Genomic DNA, 24,810 nt, shown 5'->3' with positions numbered 1-24,810 from the left:
GATGTTTGCAAATTGAGGTGTATTAATTTAACAGTAGCAATATGAGTAGTTTTGTTGTTTTTCAGTTGCTAAGTCCTGTCTGACTCTTCAGGACCCCACGGACTGCAGCACACCAGGCTTCCCTGTCCTTCACTCTCTCCCAGAGTTTGCTCAGATTCATGTCCATCGAGTCAGTGATGCTGTCCAACTATCTCATCCTGTCACTTCATTCTTCTCCTGCCCTCAATCTTTCCCAACATCAGGGTATTTTCTAATGAGTCGGCTCTTCACATCAAGTGGCCAAAGTATTGGAGCTTCATCTTCAGCGTCAGTCCTTCCAGTGAATATTCAGGGTTGATTTCCTTTAAGATTGACTGGTTTGATCTTACAGTCCAAAGGACCCTCAAGAGTCTTCTTCAGCACCACAGTTGAAAGTGTCAATTCTTTGGCACTCAGCGTTCTTTATGGTTCAACTCTCACATCCATTCATGACTGCTGGAAAAACCATAGCTTTGACATTACGGACCTTTGTCAGCACAATGATGTCTCTGCTTTTTAATACACTGTCTAGGTTCATCATAGCTTTTCTTCCAATAGCTTAGTTATATTTTTAATTTGACACTGTTTGATGATTGTGTTTATGTATAGTGACTTACTCTTCTAAAAGATGTTTTTTTTCTATTTCAGGCAACTTAATGCGGCCTCTTTTGAATTATGGTATTGCTTGGTAAGCATATTTTTTTTTTATGTTAGTTTTCAGAATAATATTGATTACCTTATGTAATTTAGTTGTATTTTTGGTTTCCTTCTGCAGCATGTCCATGGGCTTCCTGGTTGAAGAGACTACCCCCCTTGTTTGGAGAGGTCTTATGGTAATGTCAGCCATTGAGAAACTATTGAGGCAGGTAATAAAATTGCTTTAAGTAGAATTTTATTATGGGTACACTGTGGTAAATATTTGCTGATTGAGGGGTCATTAAAGTTTCCAGTCATGTTTGAGGTGTTTTGCAGAAGAATCCAGTTGATAGACTGAGTTTATAATGAGTTATGTGGCGCCAAGACCAAATTCCACTGTCATGTGATTGAATCTTTCCCATTGCTTATTAGTGCTAATTTCTAATGTCTTATTTTATATTGTTCTGTTTCTCTCTTCAGACTCTGTTGAGTCTGCAGTACAATGAGGATGTCTATTTTATAAGTAATCTGTCTTCTTTAGATTTATGGTTAATTTCATTGTGGCCATATTGAGTTACAAGGGCATTGTAGAAATTCCTCAAATGTAGAAAAAAATTATTTAAACCACCGTGTTTATGATTTAAAATTGCTTCAGAAGAAAATGAAATTTTATTTTACTCTGAGTACATATGGCTATATATTTATATATATAATAACTGTCCAATCAACTTTAATTTATCCTGAAGGAAGAGAACATTTGATTGGATAATCTAAAAATATCAGATGGGCTCTGTGTTATTTATAGAAATAAATTTCATTTTTCTCTTAGTTGCTGTACATTTATAGTTAATTATCTTCTAGGTTATAAGTATTTTGCATTTTCTCCACTGACTCACAACAGTTACCCCTTATTTATTCACGTTTTACTTTAGGTCAGGCACCATGCCATAGGTTAACAATTCTAATCATAGGTACTCCTATATTAATTTCCAGTTGTTAAAGTAAGTAGATATTTCTTGAACTCTGAAACTCTTCTTTTTCTCCTGTAACATCTTGTCTTATTTTTCTGCTACTTGAGTTCTGATAAATTTGCTTTCTGATCTTTGTTCCCAGAATCTTTCTATTTTCCCAGCACATTTAAGTCTCTTGGCTACATTTCTTTCTCTTTTACACTCAGATCCCACAGTTGGTTATTTCAGTTATACTCCTAACAACATCCTGTCCATTCTGTGATCTTGACCTTTATTTTTGTGGATTAAACCAGCTTTTTTTTTCCCTTTAAGGAAATTTTAAAACAATTTTTATTCAGTTTATAATTACAGTCAATGAAAATTTGGAAACAGAAGGAGAATTCTGATTTAATATTGTTGACTGATAAAAAAGTACAACCTATAAGTTGAGAATTATTTTTTATTTGGTGGGCAAAACTGAGGACTTAATCCTGGGATGCAATCTCTCAGATAACTCTAAGCGACTGCTTTGAAGTGGTAAGGGAGTGTTGTAGCCACGCGTTCTGGGAAACAAACTCTCTCAGAAGGACAATGCAGTTAGTGAAGTGCAGTTTATTACACTGGCAGGCCCAAGGCAGAGTCTGCTTTTAGCCAAGGACACCAACCAGCATTTGTGAAAATCTTTTATACCCCATGTGTATGTGTCTGAACCCACCACCCCAAATTCCTTGAGAGTTACATAAACTAAGGAAGGGTAAATACAATCCCAATAACCCCATCATTCATGTGCCATGTGCTCAGACAGTTAAACAATTAGGCAATAATCAATAAGCACGAGGTTACACTCCAATAGGTACAGAAAAATTTATGGCCTGCCTGGAGGAAGGGGTGATTAGTGTATGTTCTCTTAGGCGATGAGTAACCTGGATATGATCTTCAAGATTCCCCTGTCCGGAGGGAGACTTATCCTTCTGATGTCATTTCCATAGACATTAAACACAGAGTGCAGAGTCCATTGGAGAGGTGGCCGAGCATGATCAGCATGAACAGGCCTGAGATGGAGTCCAGGCCCTATGAATTCCTTCTTCAGGAGGAGCCAAGATATATGAGTTTTTGCAGCAAAGTTTGCCAGGTAGTCAGAACGTCCAAAGATTACCGTTAATTTGGGGAGAATGGATACATGTATATTTATGGCTTAGTTCCTTTGCTGTCCACCTGAAACTCTTTCAACACTGTTAATTGGCTATACTCCAGTATGAAATACAAAAGTTAAAAAAAATTACTATTACTAAAGAAAACCACATATCTCAAGTTAAGGAATTTAGTGCCTGTTTATGTACAGGAAGATGCAAGAGTTTGGGCTCACTGAAAGCACCCCTCAGTTCTCTGCGGCCAGCACCCTGCGCTTTCTCCTTCTGAGCTTGCTCAAGGTGCGCCGTCCGGGTGGCCGCAGCAGCTGACAGAGCGCTAGATGACAGGCATCCTGTTCCCATCCCGAGTTCCCTCAGGGCTAACTGTCAGGGAGGCTGCCAGGCAATGGCTTGATGGCTGCCAATCCTTTGTTTACTGATATGGCAGGCGACGTTTTTTCATTGTCATCATCAGTTTTCCCCCTCCTATGTTAGGGTTAGAAATCTCAACAGGAAATGATTCAGAATTCCTCCTAAGGCTTTATGGAGAAGGTGGAAATTCTTCCGCTTTCCACAGTAATCAGACACTTAGAGATTCAAGTCAGTGAGAAGAGACGCAGAACTACAGGCCAAAGGTTGGTGTTCTGAGGAGCATGCTTTGTGAAAATACAATAGCTGGTTAGATGCTCTGTGCAGGAGACACAGGAGACTCAGGTTCGATCGCTGGGTTGGGAAGATCCTCTCGAAAAGGAAATGGCAACCACTCCAGTATTCTTACCTGAAAAATCCCATGGACAGAGGAGCCTGGAAGGCTACAGTCAGCAATAAATTTCCTTCATTTCTTGATGCTCTATATAGCAGTGAATTGTGGAGGGTACCTGGTTCATTGTCCAATTAAAAAAAAATTGAATATAACACATGTACAGAATATAACATGTATACATGTACGTAATGGTCCAGATAGATGGTTTATCCCGAAGAGAAAATACCTTTATACTCATCACTTAGGACAAAATAAATAGAATACCAATGTTTCAGATGCTCTTCTCCTATCTCATCCCAGATACTAATTTGTGGGGAGATGGTAAGTACTTGTGGTCAGTCTGCCGTCTTGAGCTAAAATCTGTTTTAAAAGTTCTTTTTCCTTTCTTTCAAAGTTTTACTGAGTTAAACTTACAGATATAGTAGGATGCACATATCTTATGTATGGAGTTCAATGATTTTTTGATAAACATATATAACTAGGTAACCATACCCCAGTCAAGATAGAGAACATTTTTATCCCCCCCTGGAAAGTTTCCTTGGGTTCCCTTAGGCCATCACTGTTGTGATTTCTGTCACTCTGTGAGTTTTGTGTGTTCTTATACTTCATATAAAGGGAACCTTATAGTATAATTCCCTTTTGCATCTCATTTGTTTTTCTTAGCCTAATGCTTTAAAAATCATCTTTGTAGCATGTATCAGTAGCTGAGGCCTTTTTATTGCTGAGTAGTAATTCCCTTGCATGAATATAACCCAATTTTGTTTATTTATTCTTCTGATGATAGGCAATTGTGTAGTCTCCAGTTTTTGGCTATTATGAATAATGCTGCTGTAAATACTTATACGAGTATTCATAAAGATTCCAGTTTTTCACATCTTTTTTGTGTGTGTTATCCTTCTCTTCACTGGTGGCTGTAAAAATGATGTCTTCTGATGGTTTCAGTGTGTGCTTCCCTGATGGTCAGTGATGTTAAGCCCCTTTTCATGTGCATGTTAGATATTGCTGTATCTTCTTTCATAAAGTGTATGTTCAGGTCCTTCACTTTTTTTGGCTCATTTCTCTTCTTACAATTGAGTATTCTGGCTTTGAGTCCATTGTCAGAGACATATATTGGGAATATTTCTCCCAGTCTGTGGCTTGCCTTTTGATGAGCTGAGGTTTTAAATTTTCATGAAATCCAGTTTATCAAAAAATTATGTTTAATGCTTAGTGCTGTTTGTGTCCTCTGTAGGAAATCTTTGCCTGTCTACCCCAAGGTTGTAAAGATATTTTTGTATATTTCTTTTCTCTTAAAATTTATAGTTCTGGCTTGTTTATAGTAATTTTCATGTGTGAAGTGAGATAATGATCAAGGTCTGTATTTTTCGTTGTTATGTGATAACAGGAAATACATTTATTCTTTGTCCTTGGGTCCTGAAACAAAGCTCCCTAAACCCTTGGGATTTCCCGAGTGGTGGTTTGTCCTTTGTCATTCCTAAGGGGCCCCTGTTGACCACGCTGGCTGGTCCATGCCAGGGAGATGTCTTACGGTGGAATCTCTAGCTAACCTCAGATGAGACTGGTCACCAGAAGACCAAGTATTTAGAGAGTTAGAATTTTCCACCTCACCTGCCTACCCCTGGGAAGGGAATGTGGGGTGGATTGCAGATTAAACGCTGTAAAAACTCTTGAACGAGATTTGATGAGCTTCTGGGTTGTAAAACACATCCGTGTGCTGGGTGGGTTGTATACCCTAGCTCCATGGGGACAGAAACTCCTGTGCTCAGAGCCCTTCTGAACCTTGCCCTGTGTACTTACCACCTCTTCATCTGCCCATTCATCTGTATCCTATACCCTTTATAATAAACTGGGAAATGTAAGTAAACATTTCTCTGAGTTCTGTGAGCTGCTCAAGTACAATACAGGCACACCTAAGATATTTTAAGTTTGGTTCCAGACCAGTACAATGAAGAGAGTATCACAATAAAGCCATCACACAAACTTTTTTGTTTCCCAGTGCACAGAGAGTTGTGTTTCATTGTACTTTAGTCTGTTAAGTATACAGTAGCATTGTGTCTAAAAAAAAATTATACATACTTAATTAAGAAATACTTTATTGCTGGAAAGCATTAACCATCATCTGAGCCTTCAGCAAGTCATAATCTTTTTACAATAGTGACATCAAAGGTCAGTGGTCACAGGTCACAGTGACAAATACAGTAATAATGAAAAAGTTTGAAATATTGTAAAGATTACCAAAATGTGACGTAGAGACACAAGGTGAGTAAATGCTCATGGGAAAAATGGTCCTGGTAGACTTGCTTGATGCAGGTTTGCCACATACCTTCAATTTGTAAAAAATGCAGTATCTGTGAAGCATAATAAAATGAGATATGCTTGTAATTGAATTTAGGAGAGGGATCTTGAGAACCTCTGATTAATAGCCAGTTAGCCCAAAAGCACATGTAACAGCCTGGATTTGTGATTGGCATCTGAATTGGGTGCAGTCTTGTGGGACTAAGCCCTTAGTATGGAATCTAATGCTATCTCCAGGTAGATAGTGTCAGAGTTAACTTAATTGCTTGGTGGTATTGGAAAATACACATTATAATAGTTTATCTAATTTTCCTAGCATTATTTGTTTAGAAGACTTCCCTTTCCCCATTGAATTGACTTGATATATTAGGCAAAAAGCAATTAAGCTTATGTATAGGGGACTGTCTCTGGACACTGTTGTTTTCCAGTAATAGTTGAATCCTTACAGTAAAACTATATTGTTTTAATGATTGTAGCTCTTTAGAAGGCTTATTAATATCAGAAAGTGAGAGTCCCCCAACTTTGTTCTTTCTTAAGAGTACTTTTACTGCTTTAGGTTTTTTCACATTTCTATATAATTTTCATATTCAGCTTATCAATTTTGTGGAAAAGCATATTACTGTTTTCATTAGGATTTGTTGTTCTTCAGCTGCTAAGTCGTGTCCATCTCTTTGTGACCCAGTGGACTGAAGCACACCAGGCTCCTGTGTCCTCCTTTATCCCCTGGAGTTTGCTCAAATTTATGTCCTTTTAGTCGATGATGCTGTCTAACTGGGTCGGTGATGCTGTCTAACCCTTTCATCCTCTGCCACCCCCTTTTGCCTTTAATCTTTCCCAGCATCAAGGTCTTTCCCAATGACCCAGCTCTTCCTAATCAGGTAGCCAAAGTGTTGGAGCTTCAGCTTCAGCATCATCCTTCTAATAAGTATTCAGGGTTGATTTCCTTTAAGATTGACTGGTTTGATTACTTTGCAGTCCGTGGTACTCCAAAAGCATCAGTTCTTTGGTGCTCACCCTTCTTTATGGTCCAATTCTCACATCCGTACGTGACTAATGGAAAAACCAGAGCTTTGATTATATGGACCTTTGTTGGCAAAGTGATATATCTGATTTTTAATATGCTATCTAGGTTTGTCATAGCTTTCCTTCCAAGGAGCAAGTGTCTTTTAATTTCATGGCTGCAGTCAACATCCACAGTGCTTTTGGAGCCCAAGAAAATAAAATCTGTCACTGCTTCCACTTTTTCCACTTCTATTTGCTATGAAGTGATGGGACCAGATGCTGTATCTTAAGTTTTTTGAATGTGGAGTTTTAAGCCAGCTTTTTCAGTCTCTTCTTTCACCCTCATCAAGAGGCTCTTTAGTTCCTCTTCAATTTCTGCCTAGAGTGGTATCATCTGCATATCTGAGGTTGTTGACATTTCTTCCGGCAATATTGATTTCAAGTTGTGATTCACCCCACCTGGCATCCACACGATGTACTCTGCATGTAAGTTAAATAAGCAGGATGACAATATACAGCCTTGTGGTACTCCTTGCTCAATTTGAACCCATCCATTGTTCCACGTCCAGTTCTAGCTGTTGCTTCTTGACCACATATGGGTTTCTCAGGAGACAGGTAAGATAGTCTGGTATTCCCATCTCTAAGAATTTTAGTCAGTGAAATAGAAGTAGATATATTTTCTTGAATTCTCTTGCTTTCTTGATGATCCAGCAAATGTTGGCAATTTTTTTTTTTTTTTATGTTGACAATTTTTATCTCTGGTTCCTCTGCCTTTTCTAAACCCAGTTTGTACATCTGGAAGTTCTTGGTTCGTGTACTACTGAAGCCTGGCTTGAAGGATTTTGAGCATAGCCTTGTTAACATGTGAAATGAGTGCAATTGTACAGTAGTTTGAATATTCTTTGGCATTGCCCTTCTTTGGGATTGGAATGAAAACTGACTTTTTCCAATCCTATGGCCACTGCTGAGTTTTCCAAATTTACTGACATATTGAGCACAGCACTGTAACAGCATCACCTTTTAAAATTTTAAATAGCTCAGCTGGAATTCCATCACCTCCACTAGCTTTGTTTGTAGTAATGTTTCTCAAATAATGCTCCAGGATTTCTGGCTCTAGGTGAGTGACCATACCATCATGGTTATCCAGATCATTAAGACTTTTTTTGTATAATTCTTCTGTGTGTTCTTGCCACTTCTTTATAATCTCCTCTGCTTGTTTTAGTTCCTTGCTGTTTTTGTCCTTTATTGTGCCCATCCTTGCATGAAATACTCTCTTGAAATCTCCAATTTTCTTGACTAGATCTGTAGTCTTTCTCATTCTATTGTTTTCCCCTTATTTCTATGCATTGTTCACTTAAGAAGGCTTTCTTATCTCTCCTTGCTATTCTCTGGAACTCTTCCTTCAGTTGGTTATATCTTTCTCTTTCTCCCTTGTGTTTTGCTTCCCTTCTTTTCTCCATTTTATGTAAAGCCTGCTTAGACAACCACTTTGCCTTCTTCTATTTCTTTTTCTTTTGGATGGTTTTGGTCACAGCCTCCTGTACAACATTACAAACCTCTGTCCATAGTTCTTCAGGCACTCTACCAGATCTAATTCCTTGAATCTATTTGTCACCTCCACTGTATAATCATAAGGGATTTGGTTTAGGTCACCTGAATGGCCTAGTGTTTTCCCCTATTTTCTTCAATTTAAGCCTGCATTTTGCAATTAGGAGCATATAGAGCTGCTCCATCTTTGACTCCTAAGAATATAATCAGTTTGATTTCCATATTGACCATCTGGTGCTGTTCCATTGTCTTCTGCTTTTCATTATTTCCAATAAGAAATCTGCCCTAATTTGTCTAATTGATGTCCATAGCTCAGTACCTAAGGGCATGGATGATGGAGCCACAACTGCCTGAGTCCAATACTTACCACACATGTAATAGCTGTATATCCTTGGGCAGAAAGCTCTCTGGGCTTTAGTTTCCTTACCAATATAATGGGGTTAATAGTATCTACCACATTATGAAAATTAAATGAGTTTATATGTGTAATATACTTTATATAAGTGTGCCATGTTATTACTGTATTTTGTCAACCTTAATACAAATTAGATTTTCTCTAGATTTTAACATTTTCTAATCAGAATGCATCTTATGAGTGATAGCTTCTCAGAATTCCTTTATCTGTGGCTTGAATTCTGGTTCTTCCAGAGATATTTTGTGTTGTTTCTTCATTCATGTGGGGCGTTTTCAACTGGAGGCAACTATTTATTTTTAAAATGTAGTTTTAATTGGAGGATAATTGCTTTATAATGTTGTGTTCATTTCTGCCATTCATCAACATGAATCACCCATAGGTATACACACATTCTCTCCCTCTTGAACCTCCCTCCCACCTCCCACCCCTTGAGGCAACTTTAAATAGAATTCTCTGTTAAAGGTTTTTGGGACCAGTCTGGTGGTCAGAATTCAGATGGAAAGCTCCATGGGTACCAATTTTGATTCATTGTCTTTAGGAGGTATTTTTCTGCCTTCTGCCACAGCCTGGAGAGGTGCATATTTCCTTGAAATTTATTTCTCACTTGAGGATTTATGTTTTATTTACCATTAGTTGAAGAGAGATTAGTCTTTTAGGGCCCCAACTTAATGAAAGTTTTTTCTATTAAGACTCCTTCTCATCGTAGGTGTTTCCCCTCTTTTCTTCTGACGTAAAATAATGATACATCTTTTAATAAGTAGGGTATTAGATTTGTTGATATTAGGTGTCATTATTATTGTCGTAATCACCACCATCCTCCCTGACACATCTCTTCTAATTTCATGACTTCAGTTATATCAATTATAATAGCAGAATTCTCTTTGGTTAATATTCCTAGTTTGAGGTGGTGATTTTGTGAGGAAAAGGAATTAGTCAAGAAGAAAGGAAGTAGTCCAAGTAGGAAAAGAACTAAGGATACTAATGTCATAAAGTGTTTGCAGCCACGGTTTTTCAACATATCTGCATAGTAGAGTCATTTGGGAATTTTTAAAAATGTTCAAATTTCAGGTCTCACCCAAGTCAGAGTAAATCATAGACTCTTGGGGTGTTACCTAGGCATCAGTGTTTTTGGAACCTTTCATCTGATTGCTCTGTGTAGATAAGTTTGGGAACCACCAGTTTCAAGAAGAACAGGTCAGTGAGAGTGAGGATTGAAAAAGGGCAAGAAATAATAGATGGTAGGTAACCATTTATGATCCTTTAGTAGTATAGTGAATGAAAAATGTCAGATGATAGATGTTTAAGAATGAATTTATAACAGGACCTTGGAGGTAGAGTTGTATAAAGCCCATAATATAAAATAGGCCATTCAGCAGTGGTGGGGAAAAGGAAAGAAAAACAGGGTGGAAGCTTAAGGAGGAATGGTATCAAATGAAAACCCTTTACATTTGTTTTCCAAGTAGGGCAGGCATACCTTTTCCAAAATGCAGAATATAGTGTAGAAGGACTAAAGACGAGAAAATGAGAGGATTCCTGAAAGAGAAATATTATGAAAGAGGCAAAAGGGAAGGGGATTAAAAGGTTATGAATTATTTATGGAAAATAAGTTTTCAGTCCAAGTTTTGTGAGTAGAATGAAAAGAAGAACAGATGAGGGAACCCCATCATAACTGACACTAAAAAGAGGTTAACCAAAATTGTTATTTCCTAGATCTTCTCAGTGGAAGGAGAAAGATAGTGAGTTTACCCAGTTGAGCAAATTTGGTTCACAAATTTCTGTATTTATAAAAATTGTCTGGGGAGCTAGTTGAAAATTCAAATTTGTAGCCTTCCCACCCCACTCCCCCACTTGAACATTTTCCTCAGTAGGTCCAAAGGAGGGCCAAGGAGTTTACATTTTTAATAGATTATCCCAGGTGAGTCTTATTAATGTTGGTTGTTCTGAAAGCAAGCTTGGTTATACCTTGGGCTAGAGGCAGTGCTTTTGAACTGCTTTCAGAGAAATAAAAAAAAGATGAGAGAAATGAGCCCTGTGCAACAGCCAAAGCCCCCTGGATGCTAAATACAATTTTTTAGGTTTGATGAGTTTTTGTGACTGTCTTTAGCAACTCTTCAAAGCCTGAAAGCTGACATAGGCGAAACCTGTTGTTGGATCCAGGATCAGCATGGCAGAAAGTCCAGACAGGAAACACATCCACGGCATTAATGAAGGAAACATTGAATTCAAGGTCTGGTTTCCTGAAAGACAGGCAGTCAGGAGGGATCAGGAGGCTGTGTAAAATTGGAGGCATCACATAATTGAGAATCATCCTTTATGGGGAAGAAGTGGTTCAGTAGCTTGGGCGGAACAAGTGTAGAAAGTTTCAGATAATTTTGTTAGGGAAGGGAGGGGCATTAGCAAGGTTTGGCCTTCCTTCCTTCCTTATTTGAAAATTTGGTGTTGTTGAAGAAAGGCACGTTTCTCTCAAAGTGAGAAAAATGTCAAGGATCAAGTCATCTCATGGTTGGATGGTAATAGGGTTGCTAGATAAAATGCAAGGTATGCTAAGTTAAGTTTGGGTGTCAGATACACAGTGAATAAGTTTTCAGTATGGATATGTCCCACATATTGCTTGGGTCATGTTCACACTAAAAAAGTATTCATTGTATATCTGATATTCATACTTAACTGAGTTAGTGTCCTCTATCTTTTTTTGCTAAGTCTGGCAATGACATTTCATAAGATATAGATAAGAGCCAGGCTGGGAGAAGGTTGTCATGGTGGTGGAGTGGAACTGAGTTGTTTGAGAATAAAAGTATGAAGTAATATCAGGGGAATATTATTTAGCCAAGAGTGTCAGGTATAAATAATCAAAATAAGATGAGCATTAGAGTGGGAGATGGGACAAAGAATTATTGTGTATTTAAAGTAGGGGAGCTCTGCCAGGATCATTCTTTGTAATTTTGTAAAGAAAGATGGTTTGTCAACTTATTTTCCCAACGTCTGCAGCTTCTTCTAAATCATAACTTATTTTTCTGGATACAGAAGCAGTTGTATAGGGAGTCTCTCATGGTTTCAGTTGCCAGTGTCTAGTTAATTTATCTGCATAATATCACCCTACCTCCTTTCAACCTCATCTGCTAAAAGGATGGGAAGATATTGATGAATAAATGTTGCGTGTTCATGAATGCATTTTGTGATGAGTTGCAGGAAAGCATGCCAGCCCATAAAAATAGAAGTTAAACTTTATGATCAATTAGGAAAACTAAGCAGATAAATGTTAGAATGTCATTTTGAATAGTAGATTTATCTTTATGTTTTTCTTTTTATTCTCCTGATTTTGGAAACAATTTCCTTTTATTTTCCATTTTGACTTTAAATAATTAAAGGCACAGACATTTAGTATCATTTCACTTAATGAATAACTGATAGTTTAAAATTTTTCTATTATTTGTTGACTCTGAAGTAATATTTTTTTTCCTCTTAAGTGGTGCTCAACATAGGTATAATTAGTTTAACTCAAACAAAAGTCTTGTCTTAGAATCTTTAACTTTAAAAATGTGGGATATTGGAAAAATAATTTTAGTTAGTAGAAGAGAATGGGAAGGAAAACTTCAAAGGCTAGTCTGGTGTCAGCACCTGCTGTGGTCACAGTGTAAACCCTGGAGACCAGGGATTTTGGCAGCAGTCTCAGTGCTTTTAGTTCATTCTCCAGTATCCCCAAATGTGAAGCAGATGCCAGTTTCTTCTCTAGGGCTCTGATAATGGCATATAATGAGTTGGTTGTTTCCTAGCAACTAAAGAAGCAGTTTCACTTTAGCTGATCCTGCAATAGGAATGAGACATTTTCCCTTGATAGCTGGTATTAGTGATTTCCCTGACAATGGAATTTCACTTCTGAATAAGGAATGTTCTCAGCCTTTGGTTTCCTACAGAATTTTGCTTTTGAGTGTGGGCTAAGCTCTGCTTAATCCTGTATAAAATGAAAAAAATTTCTTGAGCCCCCTAAGTACCTCTCATGGGAAGAGCCAAAGGAGTTTGATACATCATTTCTCAAATGGCAAGTGATTATACAAGAAGCTATAATGGGTGTATTTTTCCCAGTGTTTAACAGGATAATTAACAGTCAGATTCTTTTCTGTATTTAAAGTTTAAGGCAACCAAGGTTTATTAAGTATAGGCCAATGTGTGGTAGGAAAAATATATATGAAACTTTATTAACATTTCAACATACTGACAGTGTAACAAAAACATCTTCTAATCTATAACCTACTTGATTTCAAACAGTATTCTATAAACAAACTTATTATTATACCAGTTATTACAGTCGTTCATTTTATAGTAAACTGTTGAACAATTTAATGTTTAACTTTCAATAATTGCTAATATTTAGTTGTACTTAATTATAGCATATCTAAATCCTTATTTGGCAGTGGTAATAGATCAGAGGTCTTCTGATTATTAAGATATATGGAGGCATGAAAATATTACTTTAAATGATTTTCTTTTAGTCATTCATAGTTTAAACAATTTCTAATGAAATTATCTGTCTTCCTTTGACATTATATAACTAATAATCATTAAGAATTATAATACAGTATATTAAATTTCAGAAGTTCCTAGCTACTTAGTCAAAGAAATAAAGTGTTAAATGATGTTTTTAAGATAATTAAGTTAGCCATGTCTAAATATACCAAAGAAATTTATTGCCTTGCATGGAAAAGTTTCTCAGACTATGCATTAAATGTAGATCAAGCTGTTGAATGTTTTCCCTGTCACTTTTGGGCATCTGACCTTATTCATTTCTATGATCTTTGCATCATCAGATACTTAGTAAGTCTCATATTTAAAAACACTTTATTAGGCTTCCATGAAGCGTTAAAGAACAGAGAACATTAATGAATTCAGTTGGACAGGACAGTAGTCTTTCAGGCACCTAAAGACATAATTTTTCCTTAAAAACGCTTTAAACATGAGGCACAGTTTCTGTGTAATATTTCAGTTACTACTCTTAGATTTCTTTGGGACTTCTGAAGTGACAGAATCAAGCATGTTAAGCCTAGTTTTTAATTATCCTTTCCCTTTTAAAACTACAGATTAGTCAACAAGGAAACAGAGATACAATATAACTAAAGTCTAGTTCTTTGAAATACTTTTCTGAGGCAGTATTAGCTAAGAAATAGCTCAATTTGGTTAACCTGGCAGGGGTTTCTTTTGATCACTGCATTTATTCATTCATTTCACAACCAGATACTTGTACAGTATCAGATACTTGTACTTCTACAAATACAGTACAATTCTGTACTTTAAAAATGTCATCATACTTTTTGTCATTGTCAGCAGCACGTATTTAAGTGGCTACTTAGTGTGTTTGGGGGGGCATTGTTTAGATGCTGAGGACACGAGGATTATGTAAGATGTATTTCCACCTTTGAAAATATCAAAGCTTTTAATTGCAGACCTACTTTTGACTTTTGGTCATAAGCAAGATGTTTAGAATGTTAGACATTTTGATAATGATACTGTTTTACAGTATTTTGTTTAAGGCAGTCAAGGCTGGTACTTAGAGGACAAAGCTGAATATTATATAGTGTTGACCATACAAGTTGGTATTGTTATGAAACCAGGTTTCACAGATTCATTTAGGTTCCATGTCATAGAGGGAACCGTGCAGTCACATTGAAAGGGAATGAGTTCTCAAGAGTTGGAAATAGCTTATGAATATAAATTGCTGGTTATTTCTTCCAACTTAAAATACCCTTTTTAAAATACCAGTTGTCAGAGATGACTTACATGAGTTCCTCCAGCTTACCATGATGACTATTCTTATATACGCAGCTTTGAATACAAGCTATTACAGTGTTCTAGGCTGGCACCGACTTCCCTAATCCCCCACCCCAAGCCATTTATGCTAAATTTCTCAAGAATCAGAGTGGATCTAATGTGTCATTACTTCACCAGTTTACTCATGTGTGCTGATCCCTGTTAACACAGGCATAGAGATACTTTGTCACCTGATAGAACTACTTAAGGGCCAGAATGTTTAAGTGGGTGATTTTATGAAGAAAACAATAGAAGTAAACAAACCAAAGTATATATATAAAAAGAAGGGTTCTTGTTTTGTCCAGTGTCAGCCGCTGATATTCTCTGCTTAGCACTGCTATTCTTCTGTGTAGTTTTGGGTTGGAGCAATTTCTCAGTTTGGGAGGGCCCTGCTTCTCAGAGCTTCTTTTCTAACCTGACACCCACAGAAGGCCTCCTGCTCCAGCCCTCTGACCATGTACACCTGAGTCAGATTATTCTCTGCTATCTATCAGTGACTGGCCTTCTTGGATCAGCCATACTCCTAATACCTTTGGAAGATGAATTTTCCTATTTGTGGTCATGAATTCCTTTCTCAGGTTTTAGGTCTTTCAGTCATATCTTGCTCTGGTCTGGATGCAGGAACCAGCATGTCATCTCATATCCCTTTTCATTTGGTACATCATTAGCTATTTCTTCACATGGCTCACCCCTTTGGCAAGGATAGGCTTTGTCACCTGTCTAGTTAAATGTCCTTCTTCCCTAGAACTTTTCAGTAGTGTATTCGGTTTCTCATTTCTGGTCTTCCCTTTTCTTCTCAGCTCAAAGCCCTTGTTCACTTTGGATAGATCTTCTTGCCTGAGTGAAAAACATGTTCTCAGCCTATTTGTAGGCTAACCCACCCTCTAGGAGTGATAGAAGCTATGGACTCAGATTACCAGTTTTACTTCCCTGGCAGTGGTTCTGGTGCTTCCCAATGAGACAGATGGGGCCTTCCTGATTTTTGCCCCATCATATCCATTTTTCATTCTCAGTAGTGAACATAGAGAATCAGGATTCATATTTTCAGAACATAGAATGGGAGGGGAGGCACAGTGTGACTGTTCGGTCCCAATGAAATACAACAGCAGATTTCATTTATGACTTTTCTGACACCTAAATCAGGAAGTAAGGACAAATAAAGAAAAACAGAGCATCTGGCTTGATTCCAGGCCTTGCATCTGGAAAGAGAGCAGGAAAGGAAGTAACAAGAAAGAGAGGACAGAAAGGTACCAGGAAGTTCAAGTCATTTTTGTGGTTTAAACTTGGTCAGTGTTTCATTGATCAGGCAAAGATGCTTTAGTATTCTTTTGTGTCTAACAGCACAGGAAGCTTTCTCCATCTCCTTCTTTGTGTAACTACCAGGGGGAAGTAATAGGGGTCCTTGGACAGTCATTTCATGTTAAAGATGGCTCTCACTGTAACTCTGACATAAGTAGGAAGCATACAGAAACTTGTCGTGTTTTTAAGAGAATTGACAAAATGGTCTGTTTCATTTAAGTTGAAGTCAGCAATCAAAATTAGTGCAAAAGGAATCACTACTAGAAAATTGTGCCAAGCCAGTGAAATACATTAATCAAAGGGCGATGCAATGATGTCAAATACAAATCATTAGCAGCAAAAACCAATGAGGCTAAAATAATTGCCTTAGGAAATGAATAAGTTAAAAGTAGACTAATTACCCAAACCTTATAATTTCCCATCTCTACCTTAAACAGTTCAGAATTCCTAACTTTCTGATTCTTTTATATTGTTGATCCAGACTTTTAAGAATAAGCTACAATGATTTGAGCCAAGTCTAGGATAGAGGATAATTATAAAAGGTAGGACCTTATCTTCTGCAGTTATAATTAAGCCTTAATAAAGATCAAGATTAATAAAGTAAGTTTACTTACTGGGCCCTTAGGAGAACTTCTTAGAGCTGTAGCCCTTTTGGATGGACAGGGCTTTTTCTATTTCCTTAGGTCCAGAGGGAGAATCATGGGTCAGAATTATATGTTAGAAGCCTGTTAGAACTGTTCAAATTCCAAAAAGATTTGGATAGATCCCAAATGGGCTATAAGGATAGTTATGGCTGTTACTGAGGACTTTATAGGATTTTGACCCCTTTTTATTATTTAAATAGGTACTGTACCTAATTGATTTTGAGATACATATTTTTTCAAATTTCAGTATCTCTGAAATTGGAGTATATTTTATAATCATGAAATCTTGACATCACATTTGTTTAATTATTAACTTTTTAATCTTTTTGTGGTATATAAAATAATGGTATATCTTACAATCTATGATGTCTTCTATATGGAAAATGTAGTAATTATTTTAACTGTGACTGCTTTGGAGCTGATTGAATTATATTCTCATCTTTTTCACAGTCATTGCAGAGTGATTCTATGTCATTCATTTTTTTCAGGTATTTTTATTGTTGAAAGACTGTTTTAAACTGCTGGTGACAGCTTTGGCAACCTGTTCATCCTCTTTCATCTCCTCATCACTAACTTAATTTTCCTTCTTATTGCTTAGCCAGAAACTGCCAGATTATTCTTCCCAGTGTCTAATTTTTGGGATGTCAGTCATTGTGTCTCCCTATTACTTTTTACAGCAACCAATCTTCTGACATTTTTCACTTGTTCAGTGGTTAGATTTAGAGAAATTGTAGATAAGAAAGGCCTGAAATTTGATGGCATAGTTTCTTTTTGTTTCTGTGAACCTTTACTTAATGTTTATTTGATGTTGATAAAAAGTGCACTGAACAAAATGACTCATGGTGAATTAAAACATCCTTTTTAGAGAAAATTTCTTTTTGTATTTATGCCAAGCCTGTGTGTGTGTGTGTGTGTGTGTGTGTGTGTGTCCAAAGCAACAGGTATGTCAGATCCTCAGTGTAGAAAGCATCAGATTAGATAGGTTGAATTAATGTATTATCACTGGATAATTTTAAACTACTAAAAATAGCTAATATTGAGTTTTTACTATATGCTGAGCCTTATGCTGTTTGCCTTGATTATCTCATTTAATAAATAATTATCTGTGTAATAGATACTGTTATTCTTATTTTTACATATGAGGAAACTGAGGCATAAAGACATTATATAACTAAAGCAGGTCCTACAAGTAATCTTTCTGATTCCCTAGGCTGAACTTTTAACTAAACTGTACAACTGAAATCTCAAAGGTTTAAGTTTTCACTTAAAAGAATGAAAACACACCTTTTGCTATCGTCTCTGAAATACTAATAGGTATTAGTATATTGAGACTTTTCCTTTGTCATTTGACTATATATTTTGTATTTTATGCTTTGTACCATATAAGACATATCTGAGAGAATGTCTTGATAAATCTGTTTACAATAACATTCATTAGTTAAACACCCTTTTTCATTCCACTTCAATTGCATTTTTAAAAATTTAGGCAATATGTGATTTTGGTACAGTTTTTATATGAAGGTGAGTTATAAAATCTTTTCAGCAGTGTTTGATAATGGGAAATTTGACAAACCATTTATAAAGTGTAGTTGTTATAGAATGATTTTTTAAAAAATTAAAATAGTTTTATAGGGATTCATTATTTGGGTTTGATCACACTTCACTGAGATGCTATGGCATTTCCCAGTTACCTAGAATAAGCTGCGATTCAGTAAAGGGCAATGACTTTCTGTCTCAGTGATATAGTGAGTGTCTATTATATCTAGATGAATCCTCAACCCTACTTTTCTTAGTGGTTATTTGTTGAGACATCTTCACAGTTCAGAGGAATTTATGGGAGCAAAGAGTCATCGATAGAAGAATAGACTAGTTACTATTCAGTGACAAATTTCAGCTAACCTCATATATTGAGTTCTTTTCAAATCATTTTTTTGGCAAACATATTGATTTAGAGAGAACAGATATTGTAGTTTAGACCAAATTAAATTTAGAGGGGTCCCACAAGACTGCCCTCGCTCTGACACTAGTTACAAATCCAGGGATTCCCAAGACCATCTTTAGATTCAGTAATTTGCTAAAAGGACTCACAGAACTCACTGAGTGCAACTGCACTCATGGGTGTGGTTTGTTACAGGAAAAGAGATTAAAATCAGCCAAAGGAAGAAGTGCCTAACGCAGGATCTGAGGGATTATCATGGAGTATGGAGCTTCCATTGTCTTCTCCTGGTGGAGCCAGGACACAGTACTTCCCTGGCATTGATGTGTGACTCTGTGCATGGAGTACTGCCAACCAAGGAAGCTCACCTGAGCGCTGGTATTCGCAGAGCTTTTGCTGGGACTCTGTGACATGGTCATCGTTGACTCTCTGAGGCTGGTCTCAGTCTTTAGTCTCCAGCTCCTCTGAGCTTGACCGAAAAGAGAAATCCGCCATTCTGAATCACATTGTTACTTCCTGGCTATCCCATCAGCCCAGGAAAACAGAGACCTTAGAGATGACTTCCCAGAAGCTGAAGTCAAAGGTCAGTGTTTAGGGGTCTTTTTGAGCAAGGTTAGATTATTCACTACACACATACAATGTGAATAAAACTGGCTTCCAGAATGAATGTATGCCTAAGCTAAACTTGAGTGTTCACCTCAGTTCAGTTCAGTTCAGTCGCTCAGTCATGTCCAACTCTTTGTGACCCCATGAATCGCAGCACGCCAGGCCTCCCTGTCCATCACCAACTCCCGGAGTTGACTCAAACTCATGCCCATCGAGTCAGTGATGCCATCCAGCCATCTCATCCTCTGTCGTCCCCTTCTCCTCCTGCCCCCAATCCCTCCCAGCATCAGGGTCTTTTCCAATGAGTCAACTCTTCACATGAGGTGGCCAAAATATTGGAGTTTCAGCTTCAGCATCAGTCCTTCCAATGAACACCCAGCACTGATCTCCTTTAGGATGGACTGGTTGGATCTCCTTGCAGTCCAAGGGACTCTCAACAGTCTTCTCCAACACCATAGTTCAAAACCATCAATTTTTCAGTGCTCAGCTTTCTTCACAGTCCAACTCTCACATCCATACATGACCACTGGAAAAACCATAGCCTTGACCAGATGGACCTTTGTTGGCAAAGTGATGTCTCTATTTTTTAATATGCTACCTAGGTTGGTCATAACTTTCCTTCCAAGGAGTAAGCGTCTTTTAATTTCATGGCTGAAGTCACCATCTGCAGTGATTTTGGAGCCCCAAAAAATAAAGTCTGACACTGTTTCCACTGTCTCCCCATCTATTTCCCATGAGGTGATGGGACCAGATGCCATGATCTTAGTTTTCTGAATGTTAAGCTTTAAGCCAACTTTTTCACTCTCCTCTTTCACTTTCATCAAGAGGCTTTTTAGTTTCTCTTCACTTTCTGCCATAAGGGCGGTGTCATCTGCATATCTGAGGTTATTGATATTTCTCCCAGCGATCTTGATTCCAGCTTGTGCTTCATCCAGCCCAGCGTTTCTCATGATGTACTCTGCATATAAGTTAAATAAACAGGGTGACAATATACAGCCTTGATGTACTCTTTTTCCTATTTGGAACCAGTCTGTTGGTCCATGTCCAGTTCTAACTGTTGCTTCCTGACCTGCATACAGGTTTCTCAAGAGGCAGGTCAGGTGGTCTGGTATTCCCATCTCTTTCAGAGTTTTCCACAGTGTTCACCTAGTATACTAAAAACATTGTTGCTGAGAGTTTCTGGGTATTGTCACTCAATATGGGAATTCCTTGAAAGTACAGTTTTTCTGTTGTAGAAAGGCTACTTAGACTGCTTCTTTTGGAAACCTTGAGGTCTGCTAATTCCGTTACATCTCATATACCTGGCATTTTGGTAATTACCCCAATATAATCCTCTCTGGTCATTACACATTTTTTCTCATCTTTTTATGTGCTTGGGACTTCTTCTCTCCTAAACTTGAATTTACTTTCCTCTCCCCAAAGCTTTGTTTTGATGATCTCTGGAGCCCCTACTTGTATTAAATGTATCCTTAATATCCTTAACTGAGAACTCCTCTCTGTCTCTTTGCCCTTATTGAAAACTGCAGTTCCTCATAGACAGCACTTTTCATGAGGTCTTCTTAAGTGGATGCGTCTCTTCTTTCACTTACTGTGTACCCATGGATTTGGGATAAGGTCTGACACATTGTTTCCTAGAGTAGCTTCTGCTCTGGTACGCCTCCATACTTACATTCTCTTTTGATAGTCATGGTTACAAAAAGTACAGTCGACGGGCGACGTCTCCTGTTCTTTGGTCATTCTTTTTTTTTGTTTGTTTAAATACTTAAGTAATTAAACTTATTTGACTGTGCTGGGTCTTAGTTGTTGAAAGCAAGATCTTCAGTCTTCATTGCAGCAAGGTGGGATCTTTATTTTCCGCATGTGGGCTCTAGTTACCTGAGCAGGGACTGAACCTGTGTCCCCTGCATTGGAAGCTTGGAGTCTTAGCCACTGGGCCACCACAAAAGTCCCGTCATTCTTTTTTAGTTACTAAAGATATTGACATTTCCTTTTACTCTGTTCTAGCCACCATCTTGGATAACTTTAGAGTACATATGGACAATCCAGTTAATATCCTGGTCTTTCAATTTATTTGCCTTCTTTTTTTCTTTTTACAGAGCTTAAAAAAATTTTTTTTCATTGCGGTATAACTCACATACTATACAACATACTATTTAACCATATTTAACTGTACAATTCAGTGGCACCAAGTACATTCACATTGTTATGCAGCTTGTGCTATCATCCATTTCTTGAATTTTTCACCTTCCTAAACTGAAACTCTGTCCCCATTAAATACTCTCTGTTCCCCCTCCCCACACCATCCCCAGCCCCTGGCATCTACCAGTGTATTTTCTGATCCTATAAATTTGGCTGTTGTGGGTACCTTGTAAAAGCAGAATCAAACAGTATTTGTTTGCATCTACTGCATATGCCTAGTGGCTCAATTGTGTCAGACTCTGTCCAACTCCATGGACTGTAGCCTGCCAGGCTCCTCTGTCCATGGGGTTTTCCCAGCAAGAATACTGGAGTGCCTCACCATTTCCTTCTCCAGGGGATCTTTCTGACCCAGGAATTGAGCCTGCGTTTTCTGCTGTGGCGTGGATTGTCTACCCCCGAGCCACCTGGGAAGCACCTACTGTATATTGCAATGCATTTTTAAGGTTAACTTAATATATGTCTCTAAGCAGGTTGTGCCTTCCCCCACCCTCCTCCAGTGCTATACAGTAAGTTCTCATTAGTTATCTGTTTTATACATAGTAGTGTATACATGTCAATCCCAATTTCTCAGTTCATCCCACCTACCCCTTTCCCTCCTTGGTGTCCATATATTTGTTCTCTATGGCGGTGTCTGTCGTATTACCATTTAATACAAGCCTCAGCACATTCCCTGGGGGCTCTGGAGATGGAGTGACTTCTTGGGGATCACCCCCTTGGCCAGGCCCTTATCCTCCATCATGGGCTGGTTGTTGCATGTGGGTTATCCCCAGGTGGGATGCACGATCTTAGGCTTGGGATGCCTTTGTGACTCAGCTGAGTGACATCCTCTGCCAGCACTCCCAGCAGTTGGAAGAAAGAGTGACTCAGTCTGAAGGGGGCCCCAGTGGCACACATTAACATTCAGCTGAAGCTCAGCGATGAGCGGCAGCCAGTCTTCTGTGTGTGTTCTGTCCGCCATGTTTTGCACGACTTCTGACAGCTGGTGGCTGTTGTTCAGTAGCTCAGTTGTGTCTGGCCCTCTGTGACACCAAGAGTGCCATGGACTGTAGCCCGCCAGGCCCCTCTGCCCGTGGTACTGGAGGGGGCTGCCATTTGCTCTCCAGGTTTTCGCCTTCTTAATATGAGTGTCGTTAACTTCCATTCTGTGTCAGCCACCCATTCTCATGGTGTACCCTCAGTCTTGTCCTCTGGAAGTGCTCATTTTACTCATCTTGCCAGTCTAATTTTTCTTCTCTTCTGCAGGCAAGCTTCTTGAAGGAATTTTCTAAATCTGTCTCACTCCTTCATTTATCATCTACTTCTGTCACCTTCACCCTACTTTAGCCAGGATCCCCAGAAATGTCTATTAAAAAAATCCTTTGTATACTTTTCTCATTTTAATTGATTTGTTTGCAGTAAGTTAACACATCTCTTTGATGTATTAACTTTAATTTTGAATACCCTTTTCCATTGGTTTTCATAATACTACATTTTCCTATGATATCTACTTTTTAAACTTCTTTTTTTCTTTCTGCTTTATAGTTTCTTCTTTCTCTACTCATTTAAAAAATATTAGTCCTTAGCACAGGTATAATTATCCCAACTCACAGGCTTGGAGACCAAGTGACCCTACTTAGTAAATGGTGCAGCCAACATTTGAACTGAGTCTAAAGCCTTTACAGTTCAACTCTTGGAATCCCGTCTGATCTTGTGCTTTCCCTGGGCAATAGCATCTAGCCCTGAAGCCCAGATACTATGTTCACCCCATGTATCTCTCCTGAGTGGTAAACACACCCATCCCATGGGCAGCTGCCTGCTGGATTGATCATCACCCATCAATATCTCAAAGTCATGGAGTCCAGATGAGAGCTTGTCATTGTCTCCCACACCTGAAACTCCTCCTTCTGTGCTGGTGACAGAGACTCAGTGATTGACACTACCATACATGTACCTGTTCTGGCCAAAATCCTGGTTGTCATCTTTGATTCGTCCTTCTCCCCTCCACCCCCCCATATTCATTGTGTCCTAGTCTCCCATCTCTGTGGCTGCCCCGCCCGCACTCCCCCTCTGTCTGTCCTGGGAAAGCTGTAACAGACTTCTACATCTATATCCCTCTGTAATCTGAGATAGTCTGACTAATCTTTTTAAAATGCAGATCTCATCATGTACTTTCCTGATTTAGACTCTTTAGTGACAATTTGTTGTTTTCTGGACAAAAGTTCAAAAATCTAAGTTGGGAAATAAAGCCCTTCTTGATCTGCTCACAGCTCATTCCCCTACTCCCACTCTCTGCTCAGCTGTCCTAAACTATTTGCTATTCCTGGATTCATTTTGCTCTCTTGCCTCCAGGACTTCCCTCGTGCTCTTTCTTCTTGCCAAAATGTTCTCTTCTGTTACTCCATCTAGTCCTTGAGGTCTTGGCTTAGGTGTTACCTCCTTTGGGAAAGCCTTCGGTGATGCTTGCAGTGCCTTGAAAGGCGCACACACTCTCTTGTCTCAGGGCCTTTGTACTTGCTGCCTCCTCTGCCTTCTGTCTCTTCCCTGCCTCTATCGTCTTGCTGTTCATTACAGATAATGGTCTGTGGTGAGCTTACATTCCCCCCCATTACAGTTAAGAAATCCTCCTCTTCACTTTGTGAAATCTGAAACAATTCTATGGTGTTCTTATATATTAGAAATGTAGAATTTTGAACCATTTGCTTCTAATTTGCGTTTCCTTCTCCCTTAATCCAGACCTTCAGAAACAAAACAAAAAACCTAAGCCTGTTCTTCAGCTTTATGCTTCTCCAAGCAAGCTGACATTGCCTAACTTGAGAATCGATTATGTGCCAGAAGTCAGCTGATGCTGTTTGTTTAAAAAAAAAAAAAAAAGGCATTTTTAGCTTTCAGAGCTCTAGTCACTGAACCTGACAAGTTCCGACATCTCTTCTCTTGGCTGCCTCTCACTTCTTTTTCTGTTTCCATGGAAATGGACATCAGATCACAGAAACATAGTAAGATACTGGTGGCTAATTGCTGTTGCAGATTTCTGGATTCTCTTTGTCTGTGGAGTGATTATTTTAGTGACTCATGCCCACTGTGTAGTATGTGGTAGTTAGCTAAAACATCTGAGGCAGTTTCTGGGTTTGGAAGCTAGTTGATGTTTCCCAGTTGTCACTAACTAGTTTTGTAAAAGCTTATTCCTTGTTTCAACTCTGAGGGAAAATATGTTTTAATTTTAGAACTGCAATCTTGTCTGATTTCAAGCCAGGATGCCTGGCCTTGGGCCCAGGTCTGTTACTGTCTCACTGTCTGACCTCAGTTTCGTCAGATTTATTGGATGAGCCCATTACTACCACCTAGCCCTGAGGCTTATTTCCAAATGTCCCAGAGAAAAGCCTGCTTCTCTACAAGTGTGTTTTCATAGAAAACATAGAAATAAGATACACAACTAATTTTAGTTAAGGAGAACAAACCAGGTTTCTAAACATCTGAAATAGAAAAATGCTTTTAATTTTAGCCCTTTGCTTTCTTTTCCTATAAAATGATGAGAATAAGACTAGGCATGTGGCTAGAAATATTAGGTTAAGATTCCCTTTTTAATGTACA

General features: G+C 38.3%; 1 protein-coding gene across 3 annotated transcripts in view; it reads left to right on the top strand.

Annotated features, from left to right (window-relative positions):
• NUBPL (NUBP iron-sulfur cluster assembly factor, mitochondrial) overlaps positions 1-24,810 on the top strand; it is a 238,166-nt gene that overhangs the window by 92,699 nt on the left and 120,657 nt on the right. For all 3 annotated transcript variants that reach the window (XR_011491825.1, XM_020870428.2, XM_070478048.1), the window contains 2 exons: positions 667-706; positions 794-884. Coding sequence is in view for 2 of the 3 variants with exons in the window: in XM_020870428.2 (XP_020726087.2) it covers positions 667-706; positions 794-884 (131 nt within the window). In the remaining variant the exon portion in view is untranslated. The remainder of the gene's footprint in view (positions 1-666; positions 707-793; positions 885-24,810) is intronic.

This window comes from Odocoileus virginianus, chromosome 16 (genome assembly GCF_023699985.2).
Source record: "Odocoileus virginianus isolate 20LAN1187 ecotype Illinois chromosome 16, Ovbor_1.2, whole genome shotgun sequence".
NCBI lineage: Eukaryota > Metazoa > Chordata > Mammalia > Artiodactyla > Cervidae > Odocoileus > Odocoileus virginianus.
This window is presented reverse-complemented; position numbering and strand designations above follow the sequence as displayed.